General features: G+C 38.3%; 1 protein-coding gene across 1 annotated transcript in view; it reads left to right on the top strand.

Annotated features, from left to right (window-relative positions):
* MMS19 (MMS19 cytosolic iron-sulfur assembly component) overlaps window positions 1–26,355 on the top strand; it is a 27,413-nt gene continuing 1,058 nt past the window's right edge. Inside the window, exons 1-30 of the mRNA XM_014066550.2 lie at window positions 1–108; window positions 3,226–3,274; window positions 6,456–6,556; window positions 8,851–8,936; window positions 9,307–9,381; window positions 11,587–11,656; window positions 11,737–11,865; window positions 12,555–12,616; window positions 12,770–12,856; window positions 15,051–15,125; window positions 15,273–15,350; window positions 15,640–15,778; window positions 16,079–16,233; window positions 16,450–16,528; window positions 18,066–18,191; window positions 18,439–18,520; window positions 19,368–19,465; window positions 19,665–19,790; window positions 22,659–22,814; window positions 23,149–23,248; window positions 23,422–23,524; window positions 23,820–23,897; window positions 24,161–24,287; window positions 24,436–24,536; window positions 24,619–24,675; window positions 24,994–25,180; window positions 25,531–25,613; window positions 25,727–25,891; window positions 25,979–26,038; window positions 26,153–26,253. Coding sequence (XP_013922025.2) covers window positions 15–108; window positions 3,226–3,274; window positions 6,456–6,556; window positions 8,851–8,936; window positions 9,307–9,381; window positions 11,587–11,656; window positions 11,737–11,865; window positions 12,555–12,616; window positions 12,770–12,856; window positions 15,051–15,125; window positions 15,273–15,350; window positions 15,640–15,778; window positions 16,079–16,233; window positions 16,450–16,528; window positions 18,066–18,191; window positions 18,439–18,520; window positions 19,368–19,465; window positions 19,665–19,790; window positions 22,659–22,814; window positions 23,149–23,248; window positions 23,422–23,524; window positions 23,820–23,897; window positions 24,161–24,287; window positions 24,436–24,536; window positions 24,619–24,675; window positions 24,994–25,180; window positions 25,531–25,613; window positions 25,727–25,891; window positions 25,979–26,038; window positions 26,153–26,253 — 3,029 coding nt within the window. The 5' untranslated portion in view covers window positions 1–14. The remainder of the gene's footprint in view (window positions 109–3,225; window positions 3,275–6,455; window positions 6,557–8,850; window positions 8,937–9,306; window positions 9,382–11,586; window positions 11,657–11,736; window positions 11,866–12,554; window positions 12,617–12,769; window positions 12,857–15,050; window positions 15,126–15,272; window positions 15,351–15,639; window positions 15,779–16,078; window positions 16,234–16,449; window positions 16,529–18,065; window positions 18,192–18,438; window positions 18,521–19,367; window positions 19,466–19,664; window positions 19,791–22,658; window positions 22,815–23,148; window positions 23,249–23,421; window positions 23,525–23,819; window positions 23,898–24,160; window positions 24,288–24,435; window positions 24,537–24,618; window positions 24,676–24,993; window positions 25,181–25,530; window positions 25,614–25,726; window positions 25,892–25,978; window positions 26,039–26,152; window positions 26,254–26,355) is intronic.

The following is a 26,355-nucleotide window of genomic DNA, read 5'->3' on the forward strand; positions in this document are numbered from 1 at the left end:
CTTCTCAGGTTATCATGGCGGCCGGAGGGGCTCACGTTGCCATAGGAAAACCTGCCTCCCTGTTACAGGAGTGGGAATGGGAAAACGCGGCCAGGCAGGCGGCGGAAGGTATGGTCGGGGAATGGGTGTGAATAGAAATGGCATGGAAATGAGCACGCGTGTTTCTGCAGTGCATGCAGAAAACGAGATTTGTAGGGCAAGAAGCTTTGAAATAAATGGTGAATAACGTGGAAAGGAAGGCAAGATGATCGGGGTTAGATCAGGAGAAAAGGGAGAAATGCTAAAGTTAGGTCTGTGGGTGAAGAGCCGCCTTGGGAAATTATGGTCAGTAGTGTAGTTCAATGGTACCCTTACGAATAAATTAATCCTGGGGTTTATAAAGTGGCTTTCTGCCATTTCTAGTAATTGCGTTTTATTCGCCTCTATATGGGACCCCAGCAGTTATAATCGGTTGAAGTTAGGCACAAGCAAGGTGTTCGTTTATAAGGTGGAGCAATTAGTCTTGCAGGGTATGGCACGTGTTGTTTTTGGTAAAGGAAAAAAACAACAACCGAATAAAGAGTTTTTCGTTTATTCCCCGACTTGATTTTCTTTGGAACTATACATGAACGGGGGAGATGAGGTTTGAAAAAAAAAGGATAAAGAAGACTCACGTAAATATTGTTGACATATTATCATAAAGCTGTTCGTTAGGAAAAATGGTTTCATTTTCATGTGGTGTAGCATTCTCTGAAATACATAATGGAAAGGAGATTGCATGAAGGATTCCTTTTAGCATTTGGCCAAGTGGACAGATGCAGTCTACTGTGTATTTTATTGTTTAGGTAAGGCTGGAATAGCAATAGCAGTAGACTTATATACTGCTTCATAGGGCTTTCAGCCCTCTCTAAGCGGTTTACAGAGAGTCAGCATATTGCCCCCAACAATCTGGGTCCTCATTTTACCCACCACGGAAGGATGGAAGGCTGAGTCAACCCTGAGCTGGTGGGATTTGAACAGCTGAACTAGCAGTCAGCTGAAGTAGCCTGCAGTGCTGCATTTAACCACTGCGCCACCTTGGCTCTTAGAAGAATAGTTTTCGTAGCTGCCCAGCCATTTATAGTAACCAGTCATTTTATGGGTAAACCCTAGATCAGGTTATATAGGTACTATGATGTTCTAACATTAACTTGGTTATTCCTTCAATTTACAAGCAGTTATTTGATCTCACTTTTTATTTACTAAAGTGACTGTATCGGTGGATAATTAGCTTTCCAATTCATGAAGAGTAAGATAGTAAGATAACGCAGTAAATATTGTGGATACTCTGACTTTTTGGGTATCAATATATATATATATATATTTTCTGATTTTACATTTGAAGCCCTATGGCTCAAATATACTATAAACAAGTCATGGCACAAAGATAACAAGCATATATTGATTGTAAAAATAATTATACTGCAGGCCTAAGTTCCAATCTTCCTTTTGCCTGAAATGCTAACCTGTATAACCATTACAAAATAGGCTTCATAGTGAATTTTCAAGTCTAATTCTAAAGTACTGGTGCTGTGACTTAACTCCGTATTTCATGAGAAGCTGAAAGCCAAGCCCTTCTATTATTACTAACATTATAGAAGCACAATAATACATTCGGATATATGATCTTCTGGGAATGAAAGAGTTAAGGATATTTATTAGAGGAACTGTTTTGAACTTGGCTAATTAGAAAATGTAATTTTTTTTCTTTCTGCCCTTTTTGTACCTACTGTATACAATAAAATATATTGTCATGAAAATGTCACATTTAATTAAGAGAAGTGCTAGGCAATGCTTTCCTTAAAATATTCAATTTTATAAATATATAATACTTTTAGTATTATAATATTTTTTCATCCTAGATGAAAAGCTAAAGAAATTTAGTGAACTTTGTCCATTATAAGAATTGCTGATGTTTCGGTTTACTATCATCATTGCTTCTGTAAATCTTGTTTAATATGTTTTTAAAGAGGCAATATAAGTACCTAATTGGTTTGTTAACGTCTTAATGGTGTGCATGGTTTCTCAGACTATGCATGATTTCTCAGATCATACATATAGACTGAAAATGCCAAACTGTGTAGTTTATTCTTACAATCTGGCCACATAAAGATAGGGGGGAATATATACAGTACTATATACCAATATATTCATCTATTTGGTTCTTGTTACTGTTAAATGATTTCTGCAAAGACAGTTTTGTTTTGTGCTGCTGAACTGACAGTATGTTTAGCAATATACAATAGTTAATCTTGGTGGCTTGAAAGCATTTTGGAGATATCCCTGGATTCTTTCTAGTGTCAAATGATATAAAATACATTATAGTGATTGCTTTTACCTGAGGTAATGCATTATTGCAAAAAATAAGAATTAGTTTTGTGTTATGCATTAGTGTAATCCTCGATAGCGTAGCATTTAGATTTATATACTGCTTCATAGTGCTTTACAGCCCTCTCTAGGCAGTTTACAGAGTCAGCATATTGCCCCTAACAATCTGGGTCCTGGTCAGGAATTGTACAGAGAAGGTGATGTGAGATTCTTTCTCTCTTCTTTATGCTCAGCACAGAAAAGAAGCTAAAAGCATAGAAAGGTGCATCTCTTAGGAAAAACCTACATGCTTAGCATATAAGCTTGGGTATAAGGGTATAATCCCACAACCAGAATGATCCATTTTTTGTCTCCTATAGTCACCTGACTCATCTTTGAATGTCAATGACATATAACCCTAGCAAGTCATTGATTCCCTAGTACAAGAGTGTCTCGCATTGTCACGTTGTCACGTGACACATCGCAACTCCCCCCCCCTTTGCTAAAACGAGATGGGCATGGCCAGTGTGTGACACATCCAGTCTGCGGGCTGCGAGTTTGTCCTAATAGTTAGTTTACAGATATAAGACAAGTTAGGTTAACTCAAAGCAAGATTGAGTTAGTAGGGTGCAAAATCTAAGCCCATCTTGATTAATTAAGTGGAATATTTATGCAGGAGAGAGATAGTATAACCTGCCTGTCTTTTTGCATGTCCCAGTTAAACATATGGGAATTGGACCAGTAAGACAGACTCTGCTTCATGAGACGTAGTGTCTTAATTGTTAATTGAACAAGCACTGAGTGACAAGTTAACCTTGGGATTTAAAGTACATATATCCCATTTTTCCCTGTGTAAAAATTGAACTAGAAATTAACAATTTCAATAACTTTTTCTTTTAGGAGTGAAGACTGGAACATGCTCCATTTTAGATGTTGTAGAAATCTTGGGGTAAGTAGATCATTGCAACAATCTCTGTTCTACATAGTACATCTTCTGATGTCCAGCATGACTGTGTACTATTGGAGCAATGAAGAAACATAAAGAAGGATATTAATATTTTACTAAAATTTTAAGGCATCTAAGGCATTTTAAGGTGTCTGATTAAATGAAGTTACTGAATGTTGACCAGTAACATGTGTGTTTGAATCAGAAGTAGCTCTAAGGATAACCATAACAAAAAAGTCAACATTGCCCATTTTCTTTTGTATTTAAATCATTAACTTGTTTTTAATTTCATATTGTAATTTTTCCTTTCAATTTCTTCTGCAGTCTTTTTTTACCATTAGTGTATGCTATGCTAACCAAACTAAGGGAGTATGAAGGATGCATAAATCTTCACAAGATTTAATTCATGTAATATGCACAACGAGATTAGATATAATAATCTCTTTGTATATATACATTCTGTAGTAAAGAACTAGTTGTAGTAGAACTAAAAGGATTGTGATTTTAAGGTTGAATAAAGGACAAGTGGATGTGGGGGTGGGGAAGAAGATGGAGGGAAGATTATTCTGCATTTGTATTTAACTGTATTCTGCAGTTGAATTCAAGTGTAAAAATTATTGGAAGATTTGGCTGATGGACTGACACACATCTCATACTGAGTGTGCCTCTTAAGACCGCTCTATATTTGTTGTCAAAAGCCAGCTCACTCTAAATGACTTGATCATGACTTGCTGGAATGTATTTGGCCAAATCTCACAGATACAGTGTGTTTAGTCTATTTAAAATGCATTTTCTTTATGAGAACTGTTAATGATAAATATATTTCATAAGGTTATCCTTATTGAATGGCTAGTTTCTGGTTTTTAAATATGTCAGGGCCTTGAGCCTCTAAGAACCGGGCCATGGAAGTGGCGAGCGTGGATGCGTGTGCAATCCCTATTGTGTGAGTGGCAGGGGTGTGTGCCTGCTGCTTGACCTTCCCCATGTGCGTGGGAAGCCATCCCCTCTTCCCCTGCCCCTGGTCCGCAAAGCCAAAAAGATTGGGGAACTCTGCTTTATGTGATACCCTTGTCTTTTCATTAATAGAAATGATTTTTGTCTTTTCTGCATTATTTGGAAAAGGTAGGCTCTCATAGATATTTCTTCATTTCTGAATGAGACACAGAGGTGTATTTAGTGGCATATCCTTTACTTTTTTTCATATTATCACCTGTGAGTGCTATTATGTGGTACATGGAATTTTTTGGAAATTCTACAAAGTGTACTCATTGTATATCAGTCTGAAAACTGTCTTCTATTCTGCTCCAGATGCCTAAAAATAATTACTCTAACTTCATAGGATTACTTTTATAACAAATATGCAATTACTGTTCTTATCTAAACTTAGCACACACGAAAACTGTAGAGAGTATATATAAGGAAAACAATGTAATGGCATAGAATTTGATCATGCTAACTAATGTAATTTCTTAGGGGGAAGAAGAATATATAATTATGAAACTTCTAAAACTCCGAGATTGAGGTTGGACTGGATTCTGACTATACAAAAATATTTTAAAATCCTGTTTAACACAGTTATTTGTCATACATTTTGTCACACAGAAATCTCTCTATTCTGGGAGCAGAAAATGTCAATTCTTTAAATCTGAGACAAAACATGACAAGGGAATTGACATAGTTGTTTCTGAGCCAATGTTAAAGAGAAGGAGGATTATTATAGCATTATTCTCTCAGACCGTAAGATTAAAGTTAGAATTTTCAGATAAAAGAAGTAGGGAATAAATGCTTTAAGAAAAAAAAGGTTATTTTGTTCTTTTTTTAATGGATACACATCTGAGCCAGCATTTTCTTTAAATTGTTCCTTTATTTTTATTCTGGGTAGTGTTCACAGCTAATTGTGGTTTTTTAAATTTATCATTTTTCTGTGTAAGTTATGAATTCTCCATAATTTCAGCCTTCAGGCTGAGCATGAAGATATTTGTATGTATAATATTATGAGCTGCAATAAATTGAACTCCCTGCAGCATTTATTTTTGAGATTCTGCCAATAAATTCCTATTTTGTAGCAGATCAGCACCATCTTGTGATTTCCCTGAAAGTTTCATTTTGCATTGTCTTGTAGCTTTTTAGTTCAGTTACTGAACCTGAACAAGACAATTGTGTAAATCCTTTTCTACAACAATGAATGTATGCATTTTAAGGTGCAATGTAAAAATGCAATTTTATATTTGTCTTCTTTTTAAAAAAATTTGAGAGAGAAAGACATGACTCTGCTCTTCATATACTTCTATACTACATTGCTGGGAGGGATTGAAGTTATTTTCATTTAGGGTAAAGGGATAACAGCAGCTGAGATGCCCCAAAAAGATGAATGGTGTCAACAGAAATTACCAAACTGCTACCTCAAAGCAGAAAGTCCAAAGGGCTTCTGGTAGGAGGAGTTTGAGAGTTCCAACTTTCCAGCCTATGGGCTCAATTACTCTAGTGCGCCTTAGGAGAAAGAAACAGTAGCTGACTATTAAACCAGCATAATATTTGTCCGCAGCCAAATAAAAGGGAAGGAATTGGAAACTTAATTAGTTAACCACTTTGGGGTAAAGGTAAAGAGTCCCTGCAGATTTTACTCCCCTAGTTGTTGCCAATTATAGGGGCAATGTTTATCTCGGTTTCAAGGCCATTGAGCCAGCGCTGTCTGAAGGCATTTCGGTGATCATGTGATCAGCATGACATCACGGAGCACTGTTACGTTCCCACCAAGTGGTACCTATTTATCTACTTGCATTTGCATGCTTTCGAACTGCTAGGTTGGCAGGAGTTGAGACGAGGATGGGAGCATCCCCCGTTTTTTGGCTGGCTTTCCAGCTGACAAGCCCAGCGCCCCACCCTACTTTTGGGTGGGCCCCAGAAATACTCTGAATTAGTCAAAGAATGTAATAAGGATATCTCAAAGAACATTTCATACCTCAAAAGAATAAAAAAAAGAATGGGAATTTGGAGGTTCCAAAAAATATATGCATATGTTAACGATAATTTTTCAGAGCAATTTCTGATGCAATATAATTTAAATTGTGATTGAGCAAGTAAGAGAAATCTCACTCCAACTCCTTCCTGGTAATACAGTATTTTTCTCTTTACTTGCATGATTCTTAAACATTTCTTCTGGTTTTTTTTCTTTCTAATATAGAACTCCTCTAAAGAATGAAGATTCTCAAGTGCGGGCACAGGGCATTCAAGTGCTCTCTGAGGTCCTCTTACAGTGTTATTCCCTCCTCCAAGAGCAGGAAGGTGGGACAAAATATAATTCTCACAGTGAGCTAAATTTCCTCACCAGGCACAAAACTGCCCTCAGTTTTTATTCAGTGTTATTCAGTGATCAGGAGCATATGTGTAGGCAAATATAATTCAATGACTTGGTAGCCTTTGATATTCGCATCCGTGTATGACAAAACTAAACTGTAGGATCACAAATACGGTTCCACCACAAAACCGGGAACGACAAAATCACGGTCGACGAAAGCGCGTATGTGACGTCATCACAGCGTGACCAAAAAGATCGAAAAATGTAAAAATAAAGCGAAAACCTTACCCTAACCCCCCAAACCTAACCCTAAACCTAACCCTTAACCTAACCCTAAACCTAACCCTAAACCTAACCCTTAACCTAACGAAAAACCTAATGCTAACCCTTAACCTAATGCTAAACGTAACGCTAACGCTCTAAACCTAACCCTAACCCTTAACCTAACCCTAACCCTTAACCTAACGCTTACCTTTATGTGAATCGGCTTGCTGTAATTTAATTTTTATTTCAATTTTTCGATCTTTTTCGTCGCGTTGTGGTGACGTCACATACGCGATTTCGTCGACCGCGCTTTTGTGGAATGCGGTTTTGACGGGTCACGACAAATACAACTATTTTATATTTTGCAATACAGATAGTCCTCAACAGGGAATCCCAGCCTAGTCACCCCTCATTGCCCTGCATTCTGCCACACCAGCTGACTTTCAGTGTCTTCATCCTGGGTTTGCACAAAGCTGCTTGCCATACCAGACCATCTTTGCAAGGGCCCTCGTGCCATTTTCCAAATAGTGCACAGACCTGTCCAAATAGCATCTGTCCTCACAAGGACTTGGAAGGCTTCAAAATCTCACAAGAAAGCCACACACAGTTTGGACAAGGCTGCATGCATCCTCTGGCCAGCCGCTGCCTTGTAAAAGTCCAGCCCTGGCCTGCTTGGGTCAGCAGCAGGCATAAGAAAATAGCAAAGGGTAGCAAGGGCTGCAAAGCACAGAGGCCCAGAAGAACAAGGAATAGAGATAGGCAGGTGGAGGGAGCTGAAACATCCCTCCAATCATAAATGCAGGCTGGCTGCCACATGGCCATATTTTGATCAACTGGCCATGTATGCACTGCAGTGGCTATAACTTTGGTCATGGATTGTATCGTAATTTTGAATGGTCACAAAACAAATGGTCATAAATTGAGCACTACCAGACTCTGTGTTAGAGTGTGTGTGTGTGTGTGTGTGTGTAAAATTTAGAATTTTAGAATTTAGTTTTGTGTGTTTCTTCCTCTTTACAAATATTTAAACTGCAGTGTGATTTATGTTTTAATTTATCTTACCTTTGGCAGTTTTGAGTGCCTGAAGACATTTAATTGTACCGTGCCACTATTAACTAGTGCATATGTGACAATTATGTTTATTTGGAGAAGATGGAAGCATCTTAATATTAAACAATGTCTCATATGTTCAGCCAAAGAGTAGACTATGCAACTTTTTGGATTTGAAGGCAAAAAGATACTTTGGAGTGAGAGCAGAGGACTATTGTGTGATAGTTACTATAGGCTGCTGCACAATTCCTGAAAAAAAATGTATAGTAGTTTGTACACTTGCCTACATCTTTTTGCCTGGAAATTTGAAGCATTGCATGCTCCTAGTAAAAGAGTGAGGTGAATAATTTGTAAATTTAACAGGGAAGCGACCTGTACCAATAGTGACACAAAAAGAAGAGGGAATGATTGAATTGTTTGGCTGTTCCTGGATTGAGAATCCATTTTGAATTTTGGGATATTTGATTTTATTTGCAAAGATATAATACTATCCATAAATTCACATCATCCCTGATAGTGCTCATCCCTGAGTATTTTCTCAAGGCCCGCACTTCTTAATGTGGCTTACAGCTGTCTCAAGAAAACATTCCTTCCAGTGTTTGCCATGCTAAGAACGAATGATTGGAACATGGTTCTGTACTGAGAGGTGTGCTTTGTGATAAGTGGCTGGTTATGTGCAGTTTGCCTTCTGGAGTTTTTTCTTGTTATAGGAACTCTAGATTTATCATCAACAAATGTTTCGGTGAATTGGGGACTACCTAAGGGAAGACGAGTCTTACCTCATAAAGAAATCTGTGATTCTTCTTTATTACTCATTTTTGTCCCGTAATTCCAAGCCTAACCAAGATATCACTTTGTTACATTTAATTTCTAATGTGTGATTTGAAAACTTGCTGACTAATATAGGGTAGTGACTAATAATGCTTTTTATTGTTAATTAGAGTAATATTAATGTTTTTTATTCCAGTGACCCACCTTGTCTTATTCTACGAGAACCGTCTAAAAGACAATCACCTTGTCATTCCTTCTGTGCTGCAGGGACTGAATGCTCTGGTGAGAATTTACTATCAGTGATACATATGTAATTCGTTTTGTAAACTTTCCAGGATCTAAATGACAGTGGCAATATTTTGGTGTGTTTCTGTATTCCCCCCCCCTCCCCCCTATTTTCCTTTTCTCTGGACTTTGATTTTTTTTTCTGTTTTCCTTAGTTGATATTAGTTTTTTATCTTTGTAAAATTATTAGTAAAAATATGTACACCTTTTCTATAAAAATAAATAGTAGAATCTTCCTAACAGAGATGAATGACATAACCATGATTTGAATTAAATCTACTGTGCTGAGATTCTGATTCTATTCATGGAAGCTACTGCAGATAGCCATCTCTTAATGCAGATGGACATTTATCATTTTTTTTTCTAGAGCAAATGTATAGTGTTAGCTCCAGGATTGGCAGTGTCTGTTCTCAAAGCTATCTTCCAGGAAGTTCACGTTCAGGTGAGCATGGAAGTCCTTTACATTCTGAACATATGATTCAACATTCTTTCCAACAGTCATTATTATTGTACTGGTTATACTGTGTAGCATCTTAGGCCTGCAGTGACTCAACATTAATACATAGCTAGAGCCTTTCCTTTGGTGTCATAGACTAAATATGTCACATTCTGCTAAAGAATCTTTATAATCCTATACTTTTCAAGTTGAAATCATATTCTGATTCACTGATACTGTTATTATAGAAAGAATGGTCTCTGTGGTCTTGTCAATGTGGTATATATATAACTAATTAGATACTACATTAAATGTCTTGACTTATTATGGTAGATACTACATTAAATGTTAATTCCAATCAGTTTTTTCTATAAACATTCTTAGTTGCTTCTTTCTTTACATTCTATTTTTTTAAATGATGTCCTTATGTGATACTTGGTAAGGCCACACTTGGAATACTGCATTCAGTTTTGGTCACCATGATGTAGAAAAGATGTGGAGACTCTAGAAAGAGTGCAGAGAAGAGCAACAAAGATGATTAGGGGACTGGAGACTAAAACATATGAAGAATGGTTGCAGGAACTGGGTGTGTCTAGTTTAATAGAAAGAAGGACTAGGGAAGACATGATAGCAGTGTTCCAATTTCTCAGGGGCTGCCACAAAGAAGAGGGAGTCCAACTATTCTCCAAAGCACCTGAGGGTAGAACAAGAAGCAATGGGTAGAAACTAATCAAGGAGAGAAGCAACATAGAACTGAGGAGAAATTTCCTGACAGTTAGAACAATTAATCAGTGGAACAGCTTGCCTCCAGAAGATGTGAATGCCCCATCACTGGAAGTCTTTAAGAAGATGTTGGATAGCCATTTGTCTGAAATGGTATAGGTATTCCTGCCTAGGCAGGGGGTTGGACTAGAAGACCCCCAAGGTCCCTTCCAACTCTGCTATTGTATTGTATTGTATTGTATTGTATTGTATTGTATTGTATTGTATTGTATTGTATTGTATTGATACTATAATTAAAGCAGGGACAAAGTCAGGCTGAATAACTGACCCTTGAGATTAAATCTAAAATTATTAGTATTATAGGTCTTACTCTTGTATATACAGATATGGCCACAATTAAGCCCAAAAATTCTGTTGCTAGGAGAGACAGTTGTTAAGTGAATGTTGCCCCATTTTATGATCTTTCTTGCCACAATTGTTAAGGTGAATCACTGTGATTGTTAAGTTAGAAACATAGTTGTGAAGTGTCTCTGGTTTCCCCATTGGCTTTGCTTGTCAGAAGGTCGCAAAAGGTGATCCCATGAACCTGGGACACTGCAGCCATCATAAATATGCACTGCAACCAGTTGCCGAGCATCCCAATTTTAATTAGGTACAATATGGGATGCTGCAATCGTTGTAAGTGTGAAAACCGTCACACATACCGTATTTTTCGGAGTATAAAACGCACCAGAGTATAAGATGCACCAAGATTGCATTGAAAACGGTCCTGTTCTTTGTTTAAAAAAAAAAAAAAAAAGTGGGGGGCATGAATAGCTTTTAGGAGGCTTGTAGAGTGCTCTTGGAGGCGGGGGGGGGGGAAAACACAAGCAAAAAATGATCTGTTTTTCGCTCATTTTTGCCCTTCCCAGCCCCCAGGAACACCCTACAAGCCTCCTAAAGGCTATGCACAACCATTTTTGCAAAGGGGGCGGGGTTTTGGGATGCCAAAAATTCTGTATTTGGTGTATAAGATGCACCCAGATTTTCACCCTCTTTTGAGGGAAAAAGGTGTGTCTTATACTCCAAAAAATACGGCAAGTTACTTCTTTCAGTGACATTGTAACTTTTCATGGTCGCTAAATGAATTGTTGTAAGTTGAGAACTATCTGTAATGTATGAATGGAAGTTCTTATGTGCATTACACTTATATTAGAACTGAAATATATTGGGGTTCACAATAGGCAGCAAAGTATATGTAGCTTCATTGGGACTAAAAATGAGACAAAAAATGCAATAAAGAAAAGTTTGACCATTTCCGCACTAATACAGATCGTAGGCATAAGCTTTGATTTGCATTTAATTAATCTGAGTTGTCCTCTGTAACAATAGATAAAGTACAAATAAATTTATCTTAGAAGAAATGGAAATAATAAGAGTAATAAAATATGATTTTAAGAATATGTGAACAATAATTATTTTAACAGCCATGCTTTTCTTTTCTTTTAGTCTATGCTACAATTAAATCGTCATACTGTCTATAGTATCATCACTAATTTTATGAGCAACCGAGAGGCAGGTGAGAAGAGTATTTTTGGAATTGAGTCACATGTCCAACTTGAAAACCGTGGAATCTTATTTGCTGCTTTTTTTCCACAGAGCTAAAAAGTTTAGGTGCTGATTTTACCTTGGGCTTTATTCAGGTGATGGATGGAGAGAAAGACCCACGCAACCTGTTAATAGCTTTCCAGATTGTTCGAGACATCATTGTAAAGGGGTATACACTAGGTAATTTTGATTCAAAGTGAAGTTAATCATCCAAGGAAAAACTTGTGTTACCATTATAGCAAGTGCAAAATTTATCGATCCAAGGAATGAACTGATTGGAGAACTCCATATTCAGTTTCTTTTCAGATCATCCCACTGGAGATGAACAAGAGGATCTGTTTACTGGTTTCTAGAAGCATGTCCTTCAAACCAGAAGCAGTTTTGAGGTGTTCAAAATGAAATGAGGGTATTTCAACCAGTTTACCCCTCAAAACATCTCAAGCAACTTCCAGTTTGGATTATTTGTTTGTAAAAACTGTCAATCAACCCTCTGGAATGGCCTAGCGCAAATGGAAACAGAACATTCTGGAACTATCTGATAAGAGCTATGTCCAGATTGGAAGATTTTAGAAGCCTGTAGTACTACCCTCATAGTTATAGAATTTATTTTAGTAAGGAGAGATAATGAACATGGAAAATAGCTAAAATATACTTAAAGTAAAAACCATTGAATTAAAAGTTGTAGATTGTCTTGTGTCAAGCTCTAAGACAAATCTCCTGAGTTGTGGATGATCACAGTTATGTCACCAGGTGAACTTCAAGTATATGTCGTGTCTAGAATTTGAGTTTCTGTAATTTGCAATGGCTTAATATGACATTGTGACTATGTATATACTCAGATGCCATACTGTTATGTTTATAATTTTCAGGGCCATTTGCAGAAGAGCTGTTTGAGGTGACTTCCTGCTACTTCCCTATTGACTTTACTCCTGTGAGTGAATTGTTCAGTGACAAGTTTGTCTTATAACTAGTTCCCAAACTGAAATATGGGTGCTGAAACGGAACACTTTATGTTATGAAGGATATTTTTTATGAAGTTTATTCAGCATAACCAGGGTGTTTTCAATCTTTGATTTTGTTCCAGCCCTCCAATGATCCTCACGGAATCCAGAGAGAAGACCTGATTTTCAGTCTGCGGGCAGTGCTGACCTCTACCCCCATTTTTGCTGAAGTATGACAGTTTTATTCAGCACTTGGTGCAGTATTGGATAACATGAAAAGGGACATGAATTTTCATGACACTGTTTTCACTCACAGTTAAAATTATTCTTACAGTGCTTTTCAAGTAAATTGTAATTGTTGTCTCTCCCTGATTCATACAGGTGTTCCTTATTACAATTTTGATACACTCATACTAGTAGACAGCTTTTTGTTTATTGGACTTGTTTTTACATTAGAGAGAAAGGAAGAAAGAGACAAAATTACTCTTTAGGAATTCCAGCACATTAGTGAGGCTGTTTCTTTCCTAATACAGCAGCCCTTTTCACCAATTAGTTTTGTCCTGCAGATCTTTCTGAACTTGCTTACTCCTGCTGGGGGTTCAGCTTCAGATTCTTCCTTTAACTTCTATATGCTTGGATTCATAGAATATAAATACAGCACCTTCCAAGAGTCTCTACTATTGCCTAATAGCTCTGCCCTTCTCCTGAGCGCTGCTTGGAGAGTCCAAGCATGGGTTAACACAGTCTATCTGCCCTAGGACTGAGACAAGGGCTTGGCCCCCAACACCATATGCCGCCAGGTAGCGGTTCTGTCCACCATCCTCTCCAGGGGTTCCTCCCGTACCTTGAGCCAACACCCTCAAGTTAAAAGCTTTCTGAAAGGCGCATCGAACATCAGGCCTCCAACGGTGCACCGATATCCATCATGGAACCTGCCGTTCGTCCTTCTAGCATTAATGGGGGCTCTATTCGAGCTGCTCCGGACTGCGTCTCTCTGACATCTAACCATTAAGACAGCCTTCCTGGTCACTATCACTTTGGCTAGGAGGATATCCGAGTTAGCGGCTCTCTCGGTCAGGGAGGACTTTTGTATTATTCATCTGGATAGGGTCATATTACAGCTTGACCCTACCTTTATTCCTAAAGTCAACACGCTCTTTCATCGCAGGAAGTGATCCTTCCCAACTTCTGTCACAAACCATCGCATCCCAAGGAAAGGGATTGGCATAAGTTGGACATAAGATGTGCAGTACGCATCTATGTGAGAAGAAGCAAAGAATTCAGACGTTCTGAGGCGTTCTTTGTCTCTTTCCATCCTGGGTCGCAAGGGCGAAAAGCATCGTCGCATACCATCGGACGTTGGCTGCGGGCTGGCATCAAGCTGGCGTACAAACATCAGGGCAAGTCCATGCCGGGTCGTGTGACTGCTCACTCGACAAGAAGTGCGGCCACGCCCGCTGCATGGGTGACCCCAGCGTCAATCATTGACATTTGTAGGGCAGCCACGTGGGCTTTCCCCACAGCCTTCATTCATAACTACAAGATAGACACCTTTGCCTTGGCCAAAACCTCCTTGGGGAGAAGAATCTTGCAAAAGGTTGCAGAGGCTCCGGACTCTGCTAACTCTTCCCGCCCTGGGACATCATAGCTTGGGTATGTCCCATGCTTGGACTCTCCAAGCAGCGCTCAGGAGAAAGACCGTTGGCTTACCTGAACGGTCATTCTCTGGGCGCTGCAGGAGAGTCCAAACCCGCCCAGGGTTTTGATTGCCTCCGGTGAAGTCTTCGAGGAACTGTGGAGGCGGTCCGGAATGGAGTGTTCTTCGTTTTTAAACTGAGATTGTAGAGGCAAAGGGAGGCGTGGTCAAAGAAAAAAAATAGTCCTAGGGCAGATAGACGGTGTTAACCCATGCTTGGACTCTCCCGCAGCATGCAGAGAACGACCGTTCAGGTAAGCCAATGGTCTTTTTATATATTGTTCACAAGTGCCCAAATTAGGCAAGAAGCTTCTGTGTTTACCTATTACTTTACACACAGAAAAAGGCCCTCAGCCTTGGGACCAATCTATAATATATAGATTATAACATTCAGATCATATCATCCTGCCATAAGAGGTTGAAAATAAATGCATCAACACTGATATTTGGGAAAGATTTCTGAATTGTTAATAGTAAGGGAAATTATTCCCAGTACATTCACCTTCAAGCCTAATTTCTGGTGACTTCCCTGGATGCATCCATGCATGATGCATTCCCTGGATGCATCCTGGCATGATACAAAAGTGGTTTAACATTGTGTTCTAGAAGGTGAGTGAGAGAGTGTGTGTGTGTGAGAGAGAGAGAGAGAGAGAGAGATTTTTCCTGAAAGCGTGCTTTTTAATATTTTTTCTCCAAATTGTGCTCTTTATTACTTTTTCTTTCTACAGTTCCTACTTCCATTGCTCATTGAGAAAATAGACTCAGATGTACAAAGTGCTAAACTGGATTCCTTGCAAACCCTGGTGAGAACACTCAATAGTGATAATTAAATTTGCCTGAGCCACAGGAATTAGTTTTACTTTATGTCCAAATGGTACAATGTATTGGCTATGGGGCTACTTGTAGCAATTAAGACACACAGCTAATTATTTCTGTGTATCTCCTTACAGGTTGCTGCATGCAAAATCTATGGGCATAAAGAACTGAAAGAATTCCTCCCTAGCCTTTGGTCATCCTTGCGCACAGAAGTAAGAGGAAGTAGTGTATTTGTGTGTGGCGGGGGGGGGGGGGGAGATAGATTGAGCTTCTGGGGATCCATGCATTCTGAACTTTCCCACTCTGCCTTTCTGAGGTTCTACTGTCCCTGAGACTTTATACAATTTCACAGTGAATAGTTATGAATGGTATAATGTTTAAAGAAGTTACAGAGAGAAATGGAAGAAATAGATTAAGCTTGCTTTTTAAAGACGTCTGTAATACTAGCTAAATATACTCACTGTAGTAAAAACAAGAAGATCTGACTCCATCTTTTTATAGGTATTCCAAACAGCAAGTGAGAAGATAGAAGCAGAATGCTTGTCTGCTTTGCGAGCTCTGTCAGCATGTCTGTCCCGTTTGGTGCTTGGAGCTGATGATGAGGATCTTCTGGATTCCTTTCTTAGAGGAGTCCTGCAAGGTAGGCCCTGAAGAGCTCTTATGTTGGGTTTTTTGGTCCTATGATAGGTATTCTGTTGTTCTTCCTTGATGTACTATTGAAAGAAGTAAACACCTTGAAGAGAAGATAGTTCATTTTAATGTTATAGTCATGATTTGGCTCTCAGCACTCAAGGAGAAGGTCTCAGGAAATAAGATGCAGAGAATATTTTTTAATTAAACTTTAATGCTGTTGGCAATCATCACCCTAGTGGAATAAATACAATATTGCTGCTGCTTTGTAAGGCATGCTATTACTGTTAAGCAATCTTGTTTATTTTAGATTGCAGACACCATCTATGTGAGCCTGACATGAAACTGGTGTGGCCAAGTGCTAAACTCTTGCAGGCAGCTGCAGGAGCTTCTTTGCGGGCTTATTACCAGATCACAAGTAGTGTACTTCCTTTGCTGTTGGAGCAGTATGCCAAGCATGAGCAGGTGAGAAAAAAATGGGGCAGAAAACATTCTGTTGAAGAGCAGGTTTAAAAGGTCATGTAACTCCCGTCTCAATATATTTTGTGGCAGTTCTGCCACATGCCCTAGGCTTATAGTTGGGTTGGACTCTAATTTAGAGCAAAAGTCTGCATATCTTGTCTTTTCCTCTATCTAGGGAGGTTTCTCCAATCCATCCTGTGTCCTCTTGATCTCTTGTAGAGTAGTCAGCACAGGACAGTCTTGGAGGTGTTGCTTGGTTTCTTGGAGTTGCGGCAAATTTGGGGTCCCGAGGAGGAAGGTGAGTTGTTGCTTAATTACCTTCTAGAGCAGAATTTTCTTTTACTTAAGTATTTTGCTAGCAAGGCTGTTGTTAACTATTTCTTTATATTTATTGTGTTTCTTTGTTATCCAAAGGTATGTTCTGCAGAGATAAATGATTTTCATCCATAGGGACAGAGCAGTAGTCTGAGAGGGAAAGAGGAGAGACATAAGGAAATTTTTATTCTTTGTAATGATTGAGGTCAATTCTGGAAAACTTTTTCTTAAAAACCGAATTCTAAATTTCCAAGTCTGCCTTGCTGTGTGATTTATCATGCATAAAGGAACCATTCCTGCTTGAATTTAGCTAAACTTTTCTTATAAATATATGTAATCATTTTTGCCAAAGCTGCATATTCCCTAATTTGGGTTTTTAATTGTTACGTTGTTGACAGGATTTCATTTTTCCAGTACTGTATCAAACTGGTTTTTACCAATGTCAGCATTTGTCTTAATAGATTGGAGTATTTTTATTTATGCTCTCTGAAATTATTCTTAATAAAATATATATGGTCTCAGTTCAAATTTTATTTTAAATATTTTTTAAAAAATTCGTATATTTTTTCTAATACTTTTTTGAGGGGGGGGGGTGTTACATTACCATTCCATGAGCAGAATGTCCCTTTTTATTGCAGCATTGCTAGCATTAGTTACAGATAGTTACAACCACAATTGGGATCAGAGTATCTGTTGCTAAGCAAGGCAGTTGTGAAGTGAATCATATGGTTGTTAAGTGAATCCAGCTTCTTTCATTGACTTTGCTTGTCTGAAGCCATCAGGGAAGGTTGCAAATGGTGATTATATGATCCCAGGACTCTGCAACTATTATAAATTCATGCTGGTTGCCAAGTGCCCAAATTTTGATCATTTGACCCTGGGGACACTGCAATGGTTGTAAGTGTGAGGACTGCTCATAAATCACTTTTTCAGTGCTGTTGTAACTTTGAATGGTCCCTAAACAAATGGTTATAGGCTGAGGACCACTTATATTGTATGGTTTATCCATCTTGTTAATCACTGACAAGGGTATACTATATATCATCTATAAAATTCTTCTAACAATTTTCCCTCAAATTGCAGCTTGGAATTAATGTTATAGCTATAGCTCATTCCATTGTTGCACTGTAATTATTTCTTTGAATTTTGCATCCATTTTATCCTGCATTTTTAAAATTTGTCACCATATTTCATTGATCTATAAATGTGTCTCAGGTGTTCTTGATTCTGCATAAGTTTCATATTCTGTTATCTTTCTCAAGATGCCTCCTCCTTTCTGGAGATCATTTTTTTTATTCTTCCAGGAATTTGTAGGTAAGGTGGTGGTGTTGTTATCACCTAGAGCTTTAGATGATTTTTACATCTTTAAAATTTAATTTTTTTCTACAATCCTCACAGACCCCTAGTTTGACACTGAAAGTTACCATTATAGTAGCAATGCTAGAAAAAACTTGTTTCTAGGTTTGAATATACTCAAGATTATTTCATTACACGTAACTCTCTTTCTGCCTCCTTTACAGACAAAAGTCCACTGCTTTCTTGCAAAGACTCTTTGTGCTCTGTAGTATTCTCTGCCTTAGCTGAGCCCAATATTCAACTTCAATTGGTTGGGATCCAGATTCTGACATTTCTAGGATCTCATAAAGGTGTGTGTTATTATTTGGTTTGAAATGGCATTCCTTGAAGGTAGAGGAAAGATCATATATCCCCCGCCCCCTCAAGTGCATTTTTAGATGCTAGTGAGTATACATGGGTCTGGTTTGCTGGTTAGCATGATTCCTAGTCTTAACAGCTGAGCATCCAAAAAAAATGATCATTTGAATGGAATTTGTATATGTTGTGATTACTTCACAAGAAGTAGAATATAATATAGGATTATTTTTTCTGCTTTAGAGCTTCTGGATCTTGCAGATGTGGAAAAGCTTGCAGATCATTTTGCACAGTCCATCCTGAATGAAAAGGATTCCCAGATCAGGTCAGAACAATCCTCCTGATCAAACAAACAAACCATTGAGAATTTCTAAAAAAGCATTTTTCCTTTTTGTGATATTGGGTATTATTACAAATTTGTTTGCAAATAGTAAAAAGAATTCTACCAGTTAATACCTAATGGTAAATTCTTCAATTTCAGATTTCCATATCTTGATCTAAGATTTTTACACAAGTTAATTAACAGAAAGAGGCATTTCTAATAGTGTTGTTGTAATCCCATTTGATTCCTCATATTTGAGTTTGTACGGTCATTCTTTGATATTAATTTGTGTCCAAATACTCACATAACAAGATAATGTTATGAATAGGTTCACATAACAAGATAATGCCCAAAGAAATAAGCTATGTTATGGCTCAGCATGAATTCCTGTATCTCATATCATACTAAAATAAAGTTAAAAGAAAAAGTAAAAAGAAAAAGTCTAATCACAGACCTACTTTCACCTAGATTAGCATTTCCAGGTTAATATTTTATGGGACTTGGCCATTAGTGTTGATAATTTTTCCATAGAAGTACCAGTTAATTCAGTTAAGTTTTTAATTGCTCAAGCCACCATCTAACCACGGTTCAAAGACTGTCAGATTATTTGATAATATGTCTAGTGAGAATCCCTGTCCTCTACTACCAGTTTTTAGCCTAACACTTCTGGATGGAATTTAGCAAAATCTAGGCATTTGGCATCACTCTGGTTCAGTGTGTTTATAAAGTAACATTTATTAAACCTCACACATAGAGTATATGGTATTGCAATTTCAAAAATTGATTCCCACAAAAAGATCTGTTTGATTCATTATAGCAGTTCATTCTTACTTTTTCTATATCTTCTTAGTTTGGCAGCTATGGATGCTGCTGGCACCCTTGCGCCTGTCTACCCAGAAATCTTCAGCAAGTATTTGGTTCAGAAGTTTTCAAAAGGACTGGAGTCAGGTAGAATCATTCCAGAGGATACCTTTCTTAATAGTTGCACAGAAGTACTAATTCCCTGTCTGAATTTCTCAATAGTCGTGAATGTGTTGTAAATATATTTATTGTAAATAAACTTAACCTACATATGGAAGATTGCTATGCTATCTTCAGAAAGTCAAATACTTGTGACCAAACTAATTATGTGATTGATATATTTCAGAACTTCAGGACAGTATTTCTTCCCATCAGAAACATCTACAAGCTCTGGCAGCAGTGTCCACACATCCTAGTATTATAAGGCAAACTGTTCCTATCCTCTTGCAACATCTTCAGCAGATTCAGAAAGGTAATGTTTTAAATGACAGTACTGGAATTTTGAGAAAGGGAACACTATCTGATGTTTGATATTGTATTAGAAAGACCAAGATTTATGCAACAATGGTGCTGTAAAAGATGGAAAGACTTAGTAGAACCTGTTTGCTTGAATAGCCTCTTTCCATGGGAAAAACACTGAACTCTAAATTTTTAGTATCTTCTACATACAGTAAATCATTGTTCTATAATTACATATAGCAGGACTTTAAAATTTGGACTAATTCCAGACTTCCTATGATTTTACTATTATTTATTTGATTTGTATGGCCACCTATCTCATCTAACCCGTCTGGGCGGCTCAAAACAGACAAAAATGTTAAATATTTGTTAAATAAATAAGAAAAACAGTAAATATTCTGATTTTCCACAATATGCAAACATGCTCTTTGTTCATCAACAAAGTATAACTGCAGCCTGGGAAAATAAGAGATAACAAACTTTTCACACCAAAAGAATATTTTTTATGGGAAATGGAGAAACGAAATCACGTAGTGAGGGAGATGTGCTATCTGGATATTTGTTACAGCCTATTGTAACTCATTTATTAAATCTCACATCTTGATATATTTAAGCTGAGAAATCATTTTTAAGATTGTGAGCACCATAGGCTTGACTTTGAAATATTCCAGCTTCCTATTTAAAACTAAAGTCAATGCAAGACAGCAAGGAGAGGGGAGGCTTAGCATTACCAAATTGGGATTTATATGCATCAGCAGTAACAATAAGATTGGTGAAGGATTGGCTAGAGCTAAAGAATAAAAGAATTTTGACCTTAGAAGGCCATGATCTGCAAGCAGGCTGGCATACATTCCTGTTCTGACCCCCCTTCTCCATCCAGAAATGAAAGCCACAAGCAAACGTAAATAAGAATACTTTTAATCAGTCCAGACTCTTGTTGGCTGTAAGCCCAAAATAAACAAAGAGATAAGCACTCTGGCAGTAAGTCTCACAAACCTAGGCAATGCAAAGAAACTCTCACAGCAAACCACTTCTCCAAGTTTGTTTCTCTGAATCGTGAACGTTGACTCCTGCAAACAGGGTGTGGCACAAACAGTCTCTTTTATAATCAGGAGAGGATCTTAATCAGCATCAGCTAAGCGCAATCATCTCCTACAATCATGTAGTTGTTCCTTCGACGGCATGCATCCTGAAACAACTCACAAGTGTTTTCCTGAACACTCCCTCTGATCCAAGGCTCCGCCGCCACCTGATGGCCAACCAGTCTCTCCTCGCCCTGCTCGGAGTCGGCACCCTGTTCAGGGTCCTCCACCTCCTCCAGGGCCGACTCATAAGACCCCCTCGCTGTCAGAGTCTGGCGGCAGCTCCAACGGCTCCTGCCGGGCCACAACACATTCCTATGGGATGATAAAAATAAAACACACAAATACTTTCAAAATCATTTAATTAGAAGAGCATTATTGCAAAAATGGCTCAAAATCAAAAAAATCCACTATGTGAAAATCCCGAATTGGCTATCACCGACAGAAAGCATGACTCACCCAAATTTTATAGATTTGAACAAAATGCTAAGATACAAAGACTTAATTGATAGACAGGGAAATTTAAAAACAAATGAAGAATTGGCAGATCAGAACATGAAAGTTGATTGGCTAACTTACCTCCAAATCAAAACTAAATACAATAAAGATACTAAATTATATGACATCGAAACAGAACCACACGAATTGGATAAAATTATTCAAAACTCAGAAAGATGATAGGGAGAATATATAAATTCCTCCTGAAGTATAAAATGGAAGAGGAAATTGTGAAAGAACAAATGATAAAATGGGTGCAGAACTTTGACTATAATATTGAATTAGACAAATGGGAAAAATTTTTGGGAATAAACTTAAAAATGACACTATCAGTCACATACAGGAAAAGCAGTACAAAATGTTTTACAGATGGCACCTGGCACCAAAAAGGTTAGCTAAAATCTTAACAAACACCTTCCCAAAATGTTGGAAATGCGAATCAATATACGGAACATATTACCATTTATGGTGGACCTGTGAGGAGGCTAAAAATTTTTTGGAAAAGGATCAAAAACTGGCTGGAGGCATAACGGGTTAAAATAGAATGGAAACCTGTTTTATTGTGAATAATGTCTGTGAAATACAAAAAAGAAATCCAGTATTTAATACTACATATAATTACAGTGGCAAGGATTGCCTTTGCCCGGAAATGGAAAAACAAATTAATCCCAAGCGAAGATGAAATAATAAGAAAGGTTATGGACTGTGCCGAAATGGACAAACTAACAAAAGAAATCCAGAGAAAAGAAGAATCAGAATTCTACCAGATATGGGATAAATGGTATAGGTGGATGGAGGAAAGAAACAAAAATCAATGAAGGAAGATAACAAAACTCAAAAAATAATAGTCATGAGTAAAATAAGAGGATTAAGAATGATGAAATCCAAATGAAATACAATAGAGGGAAAATAAAATATGAAAAAGAAAAAAAGAAAAGAAAATGAAATATTCCAGCCTCCAAATGGTAGTATAACAATGGAAGTATGAAATAAAACAAATCTGTTTTGAAAGTTTGGTTTTGAGGTCAGTACAAATTTAGAATCTACTGTTTTGAGCAGATTCATTTTATAGAAATTATAGGCTTTCTGGTTTGGTTGCTCACTTGCAATGGACAGGAGCAAAATGATTGCATGTGGAATCACTTTGCAAATAATGTACTTTTAATAATTATGCCACAGTGTGATAATTCAACCACAGACAATGTAGTGATCATTTTTCAAATACATAAATTATCAATAAGTACTAGTTCTTTTAATAATACTATGAGTTGTGGGTTTTAAAATTGCTCTTGTTTTTGCAGGTAAAAGGCCAGCAAATAATAATTCAGTGGTATCTGTGTGCCACAGCTTGCAACAGGTCGCCCTTCAGTGCCAACAAAATGCTCAGACATACTGGTATTTCCATCAGGCGGTGGTGCCCTGTTTGCTAGGCTTAGCAGTACAAGCTGCTTTGGAAGGTAGGATGGCAGAAATACTCACTCTTTTACACCCTCTCAACTAAATTTTAGCAGTACCTGTAGTTAAGGTTGGACTGTTCTTTTTTCCAGTCCTAGATTGACTAATGATATTATATGTCTTCGTACTTCTGAGTTCTGAGCAAGAAGAGAGATAAAGTTTTGTGTGTTTAAATTTATATGTTGGCTGGCTTTTATTCCTCCTTCATCTGTTTAGAGCTGCTTCTTGTGTTACAATTTCTTCTCTGTGAAACAGCCATTAATAGGCAATACATTGGAAGGACCCCTGAAAAGAACTAATAAGAACTAACATCTCAATTTCTATTACCACTTTCAGAAAATTCTCAAACAACACTTGACAAAGTTCTGCTAACAGAAGAGGCTTTATCATCCATAGTGTTAGTCATCAGTGCAGCCTGCATGCACTTAAGCCCAGAGTGAGTAACAGGTTCCTTCCTGCGGTTTCTAGTGCTGTACAATTTAATATTTGAATAAGACTGGGTTTGTGCTTGACGTAAATCCAAGATTAGGAGAGGTGTTGGTAATCTCTTTCACTATTCTCTTGACATTTCTCTGTATTAATATAATGTCAATTGTTATATCATGGCAGGTTGGCTGCCCAGAGTGTGTCCAAAGTGGTACCTCTCTTCCTGGATGGAGAACTTTCCTTCTTGCCTGGAAACAACTATCCTAGCCCTTTTCATCCCTTTCAGGTATTTGAGCAATCTCTGCCAGCTATTTATTTGATGCAATTCAAGGTGGTGTACTTAGGACTTCCTCCTTCTATTTTCCCCATATCACCAATTCCTTGAAGTGAGTTGAGCTGAGAGCAAGTGACAGTCTCAGAATCACCCAACCAACTTCTGTGCCTAAGGGAGGACTAGAACTCATGATCTCCTGGTTTCTAGTCACCTTAAGCACTACACCAAAATGGCTCGCTGTGTATGGAAAAGCACTCTTAGAAAGTTCTGGATAGCCTGCATAGTAAAAATGTTGTCTTTTCTATAGGATGGACCATGTCCGGTGGCAGCCCCAAGAAGACTGGTTGCTCTCCTTATGGCCTTTGTATGTTCACTGCCAAGAACAGTGAGTCCTGGGGAGAATTTTCAGTGGAGTTTTAGAGAATGGGATGGGATGATTTATGGTCTTTCAAAAACATCCACACATCAACTTCCATCATTCTAATCAACATTGCTGGTGGTGAGGATTGTGGATATCGTAGGTCAGAAATATTTGGAAATTTACTTGAGAGTAGATCTGCACTATGTGATGCCAAGGTGAGAAGCCAGTGTGCCAGTGGGAAGTTTTCTGTTACCTTCCTTCTTCTTCAGTGTCTGCTTTCCTTGCAGGTGGCAATTCCTCAGCAGGATCGGTTGCTGCGTGAGCTACTAGCTCTTAGCTGTTCCTGTGACTGCCCATTCACTGCTACTGCCGCTGCCAAATGCTTTGCAGGACTGATTAACAAATACCCAGAAGGTAATAAATGAAAGCCATAGAATTAGAGTAATATTCTCATGCTACTGAAACCGTAAGACTGGATTGTGCTACGTATTACTCAGTTTAACTGTTAGAAAAAATGTAATACAGGTGTAACAGTTGCTCATTATGTTTCTACTCTTTACAGGGCCACACTTAGATCAGCTCTTGGAAATGGCCATGAAAATGTTGGAACAAGGCTTGAATGAAGGTCCCTATCAACGCCAGGCCCTTACTCTGCTGTTGTGGGTAAGTTTGAATAATGTTGTATGCACACTCATCCTTCCTCCATGCTAATTTCAGAGTTTATTGTATTTTTTTGTCCTTGCAGGTGAGTAAAGCGTTGTTGCTACGCTACCACCCATTAATCACACAACTGACTGACAAGGTGAGCTCTAGAGAAAAGCTGGGATTCTCATAAAGGCCTAATAGCAATAGCAATAGCAGTTAGACTTATATACCGCTTCATAGGGCTTTTAGCCCTCTCTAAGCGGTTTACAGAGTCAGCATATTGCCCCCACAGTCTGGGTCCTCATTTTACCCACCTCGGAAGGATGGAAGGCTGAGTCAACCCTGAGCCAGTGAGATTTGAACCGCTGAACTAGCAGTCAGCTGAAGTGGCCTGCAGTACTGCACTCTACCCACTGCGCCACCTCGACTCTTTGACCTTTTCCTTAAACATGTCCTGCCGTTGTTTGCTCTACAGCTACTCCAACTTTTGGGGGACACTGTTCTTGGCCCTGCAGTGGGCGATGGCTTTGCTTTGCTCATGGCTGATTCTACTGATGTATTGGGCAAGAGCTGTCATGCTGAGGTGCGTCTCATGTTCCGCCAGCATTTCTTCACAGATTGTGTGCCCCAGTTGGTGCAACGTTTCCACACATCTACTCCTGGTAAGAAATCTTATGTTTCATTAAAGAGCCTTTCCTGGGCAGTATATTCTCTCCATAGGAGAAAAAGAACGTTATGCTCTTTCCTGCTTTATTTATTTCTTGCAAGGTTTGGACTTTCTATTATTGCTTGAGGGCCAGACAGGAGAATTTTCAGCCTTAATTGTCCAGCTCCATGATTAGAGAAAGTATTGAGAAATAGAAGAATGACTTGGCTTTCTCTTTACTGCCCACAAGTGTTTTCACTATGGGCCTCGATCTGTGGCTGTTGGAATCTATTGCAAATGGATGTTGCGGTGATATTTTTCTAGAAAAAAAAAAGCTTAACCTTAAAAAAACCTTTTTTCTTCCAGATGTGAAACCAAATTACCTGAAGGGCCTGTCTCACATATTAAATCACTTGCCCAAGCCAGTGCTAGTAACAGAGCTGCCTACAGTGAGTATGAAACGAGGGCCAAGGTTCTCTACCTGTTGGGGGTTCCTTAAATCCGCGTGTATAATAATAAAGGAAATGTGGCCCTTTTTTTTCTTCTTTGCCCATTTCCACAGTTGCTGCCTCTGTTGCTAGAGTCTCTGTCATGTTCTGACCATGTGGTGCAGCTTTCAACTTTACGCTGCGTACAGCCATTGCTACTTGATGCACCTCATGTTATGCATCTCCACATCGACACCCTTGTGGGCAAGTTTCTTAACCTAACAGACAATTCTGCCATGGTGAGGAGAGTGGTATTTCCTTTCTCAGATTATTTTCTCCTTTTCTATCTGGAAGAAGCTTAATTTCCTGCCTTTTATGTGTTGCAGGCAATCCGTATTGCTGCACTTCAGTGCCTCCATGCACTTGCCTCCTTACCTACCCCAGTGGTAAGTAGTGAAAGCACTTGTGGCTGGTAATTTGGCAGTTCATTTCCCTCATTGGTTTATAAGTGGGGCTTTAGTTGAGTCCTCATTAAAGGGCTGCTTTCCAATTCTTGACAGGTGATCCCATTCAAGCCACGAGTCATTCGAGCATTGGCCAAGCCTTTGGATGACAAGAAGCGCCTTGTACGTAAAGAAGCTGTCATAGCACGAGGAGAATGGTAAGAAGGTTTACATAGTACTGTTTCTTTAATTTTTAATAGCAGCCCTGATCAACTAGATCTCCTTGATATCAGCTGTTTAAAAAGCTTCTGTAAGAAACT

This window comes from Thamnophis sirtalis, unplaced genomic scaffold (genome assembly GCF_051295495.1).
Source record: "Thamnophis sirtalis isolate CommonGarterSnake01/CBP01778 unplaced genomic scaffold, rThaSir2_p1.2 scaffold_11, whole genome shotgun sequence".
NCBI lineage: Eukaryota > Metazoa > Chordata > Lepidosauria > Squamata > Natricidae > Thamnophis > Thamnophis sirtalis.